The sequence below is a fragment of the Crocuta crocuta genome, unplaced genomic scaffold (assembly GCF_008692635.1).
Source record: "Crocuta crocuta isolate KB4526 unplaced genomic scaffold, BGI_CrCroc_1.0 scaffold729, whole genome shotgun sequence".
NCBI classification, from domain to species: Eukaryota; Metazoa; Chordata; class Mammalia; order Carnivora; family Hyaenidae; genus Crocuta; species Crocuta crocuta.
The window spans coordinates 231,728-235,634 of record NW_027528876.1 but is presented as its reverse complement, the minus strand read 5'-3'; the positions used below and the strand labels follow the sequence as shown (position 1 = coordinate 235,634).

Below are 3,907 nucleotides of genomic sequence, written 5' to 3'. Positions count from 1 at the left end.
CTAGGACACGCAGCGTGGCCGAAGGGGCGCGCTCTGAAGCGCCTTCTACAGTCTCTTGGCACCAGAATCCGGTGAGACTGCAGGCCACACGTGCACAGGCACAAACCCTAAATGAAACCTTAATCGTCCACACCCGCCAGTGAACGGGAAGGGTGACGCCGCGCGACCCGGCTGGGGTTTCTCCGAGGTCAGTGTAATACTAGCAAATGTATTTATATCACGTGACGTACCGCAACAGGTCGCGGAGATTCAGATGATGCTCTTAATTTTTTAAAAAAACCTGTTTGGTTATATTCAACATCCACGCACAACAAGCCCAGAGCAAAACCTGAGAAGCCAGCACCCGCTGTCGGAAGGGCTAGAAGTCACAAGGCGATCTCACACAGGGCAGCCAGGGGCAGCAGCAGACGGTGCCACCACTTCAGAAAACTGGCAGTTTCTTCCGAAACTGATGCACACCCACCTCCCCCGTGGGCAGCTGTCACCAAGGAGAAGTGACAGCCCTGCCCCCCAACGGCCGCAGCAGCTTTGACCCCAGGCGCCTCGTGCTGGAAACAACCCACACGCCTGCTGACAGGGCAGGTGTAAACAAAGCGTGGTTTCTTCCTCCCACAGGACACCGCGCGCCCAGAGAAGGAGCCGCGGACACGGGCTGGGCGTGGGTGAGCCCCAGAGCCACAGGCTGCCTGACCCCCCACGGGGGGCCCTAGGAGGAGGGGACCAGCCTGCAGGTGCACAGCGGCCGCTCAGTCCTGCTGGGCTGTGGCCGCTGGACACACACCCGCCAAGCGTCCCCTGCCAGCGGACGACCCACCACACGGTCCCTGAAATGGGCCAAGGATGCAAACCAGGGGAGCGGATGACGAGAGGAGAGGGCATGACCAGCCTCCCAACATTTAAAAATTAATCAATAACCCCCAACGGGAAAGAAGAAATAAATGGGGCACGCAAGGGCGTAGAGTGACCAGAACCTGCGGAGGTCGGGGGGCACCTGCGGAACCCCAGCGGCGGCGGCAGTGAAGGGCGGACACGGTCGGGCGCCACTGCTGACGGTCCCTCGAGGAAACCCGCAAAGTTGGGCCTCCCTGGAGTTACAGCCCGGACACCTCGCAGGAGCCCCGGGAGAGCAGGGAGCTTCTGCCACCACCAGGAAAGGTGCCCAGACCTCGCAGGCCGCCAAGAACTCGCATCACTGGACGAAGACGGTCCTAACCCGTGTGGCCGCGGAAGGATTACTGTCCCCTCAAGAAACTGCCCAGGCTCCAGGGGGGACAAAATAAAAATAAGAAGGAGAAAGGAAAAATGGCAAAAGAAGCGTCCTTCAATGTAGCAGCCGAGGAAGTGCAAATGGTCTACATCAGGAATCAGAGAAATTCAAATTAAAACCACGAGACCGTTTCACACCCACCAGACTGGCAAAAATGAAAAGTCAGGCAAAGTGTTGGCAAGAACGTGGAGCACCGGGGACGCTCCTCCCTGCCGCCGGGGGCTGGAGTTGGCGCAGACGCCCCGGGAAGCCGCCTGGTAGTAACACCGGCACCCCCCAAACCCTACTACCGGCACGTGCTTGCCGTGGAGGCCTGGCCGCCCACCAGGGACACACGTGTGGAGGGCAGGGACTCGAGGCCAACAGCAGCACGTTCGAAATTGGCCAAAACCTGGAAACAAGCCAAAGGTCCCCTGAAGAGCAGAAACCCACGCTGTCATCTTGCAGGGATGATGACATGGGCACAATGTCACTCAGAAACTTAAAGACTGGGCGAAAGCAAGACATGCAAATGAACAGAGAGAGTATCAACCCTTTTACATACGAAGAACAGGCCTGTGCAGGAGAGGGGGGCAGGGGACCGGCACCACCTCTCAGGGAGGGGTCACCCTCACCAGGACAGGGAGGGGGCGCGTGCTATAGCCAATGTTCCCTATGCCCAACCCATGAACTGGGCCTGCCTCTCCCGGTGGCTGGTGTGCTCGCCTCAAAGAGCACGGCCCCACGTCACCCCTCCTCTCCCAGCCCGCACACCCCACACCCTCCCTTGACGCTCACCAGAGTGGGCTTCCCAGACTAGCTCCACAAGGCGCTGCAAGGCCCCTAAATCCAGCTCCTACCCTCTTGGTCTCTCCTGCAATCTCCCCCCACCTCCCTCCAGTTAGACTTCAGTGGTCTCTGGGGGGCCCCAGGAAACGGCTAGAGAGGTGCGGCAAACAGAGGCTATGCTCTACACTCTGTCAGGGGGGCGCCGACACGAGAGATCTAAGGGTTGGTGGTGGTAGTGACAGTGCAGAGAGGGACAGACAGACACACTGGGGGGGAAGAGCTGCCCATAATGACCCCTGGCTGTGGGACTCGACCCCAGGGCAAATGCCAAGATGGGAAAGGGCTTGGCTCCACTCCTGGGCTTGGCTGCGAGGCCCGGAGACCTCCCAGAGAAGAGGCGAGCAGGCGGATCTGGAGTCCTTGGCCCCCAGCCCTGGCTGACACTGACCCTCAGGTCTCACAGGGTCACCGCACCCTGAAGGGGGCCCCATGCAAATCTGGCAGGTGCGTGGAGGGCCCATCCTTCCCACTTGGCACAGCCAATGCCCTGAGCTCCCAGCCCCACACCCCCAGGGGGACAAACCCCACAGACTGGCATCCACAACGGCTCGCTCCGAGACACATATAGAATGAGCTGGGTCCCCCTCGGCAGTACACCACCCACTCCCCAGGTCTGGATGGCAGTCCTGAGGTCCTCACCAGGAGATCTAGTCCCTAGGGAGTGTTCCTCTCTGCAGCCCTCCAGGCCTGGTGTCTATTCCAGAATGGACCCTGGTGCGAGTCTGTCTCTCCCCCTCAGCCTGAGAGCTTCATCGTCAGGGACCGCTGAGTCCGGAGAAACCAAGAGCGCGCCAAGCCGGCAAGAAAAACAGCGAGGCGGCCGGTCTGAGTGGAGGTGACTCGGCTACAGCACTGGCCTGTGGGTAGACCTAGTCCAGACGTTCCCACTGGGGTCCAGCCGCTTCCCCACTGCCCCCTCCTAAGGGAGGCAGGCCTTTGCCTGGCAAAACTAACAGCCCTGTGCAAAGCGCTCTGCTTATGGACACGAAGGTGTCTCTAAACTAGGAAACGCAACGCGAACAGGTAAAGGGCCAGCAGGACTGAGCAGGCAGCAGCGGGCCCCCGAGACCACCACTAAAAAGGTGTGTGCCAGATGAAAGAGAGCAGTCACGGTCCCGACTTCAGATGTCCTCTGGACCAGGGGCGCCCTGCAGGTCACTCCCAGGACGCTCTGACTTGACAGTGTGGCCGCACTACACGCAAAGGAAACCTGACAGCAGTGGAGCGAGGAGAGCGCGTGAGTCAAGTCCAGCAGCAGCAGCAGCACCGCATCAGTGGCAGGTGCAAGGATGCTGCCCGTGAGCGAAGCCAGGTGAGCCTCGCAAGACCGCGGGACGAGAGACGCCCGCGCCACTCCCTCCCGGCGGTGCCCGGACCTCAGAGGCCCTGCACGCGTCAGAGGTTGCTCCCAGAGAATGCGCATGCCGGAGCGGGGCGCGCGACGCGAGGCCCGGGGTGGGGGACCCCGAGGGGACATACGGTGCGGGTGGGTGCCCCGGGCGCGAGGACTCGCGGCACGGCCCCAAGCACGAGGTCCCGGCTGGAGTCCCAGATAGACAGTCCCGGGTGGGGGCGGCCCAGGACGCAGGTCCCGAGTGGACGGTGCGAGGCGGACGGTCCCGGGCGGGGACGGCGCGGTGCGCAGGGCCCGGATGGACAGCCCGGGGCGGGAGGTCCCGGGCGCAGATCCCCGGTGTCCGGCAGGTGCGCGCGGGAACAAAGCGGCCGGGCGGCGGCGTACCTGGGCACGCAGCTGGGGCTGGAGCCGTCCACCTCCCAGGTGGCGAACAGGTTCATGGGCATGGGCGTGTT

General features: G+C 62.3%; 1 protein-coding gene across 1 annotated transcript in view; it reads right to left on the bottom strand.

Moving 5' to 3' along the window:
• The window catches only part of PACS2 (phosphofurin acidic cluster sorting protein 2), a 51,969-nt gene extending 48,068 nt beyond the window's left edge, over positions 1–3,901 (bottom strand). Inside the window, exon 1 of the mRNA XM_077756744.1 lies at positions 3,837–3,901. Within this exon, the coding sequence (XP_077612870.1) occupies positions 3,837–3,898 (62 nt within the window). The 5' untranslated portion in view covers positions 3,899–3,901. The remainder of the gene's footprint in view (positions 1–3,836) is intronic.
• Positions 3,902–3,907: the final 6 nt, after the last annotated feature.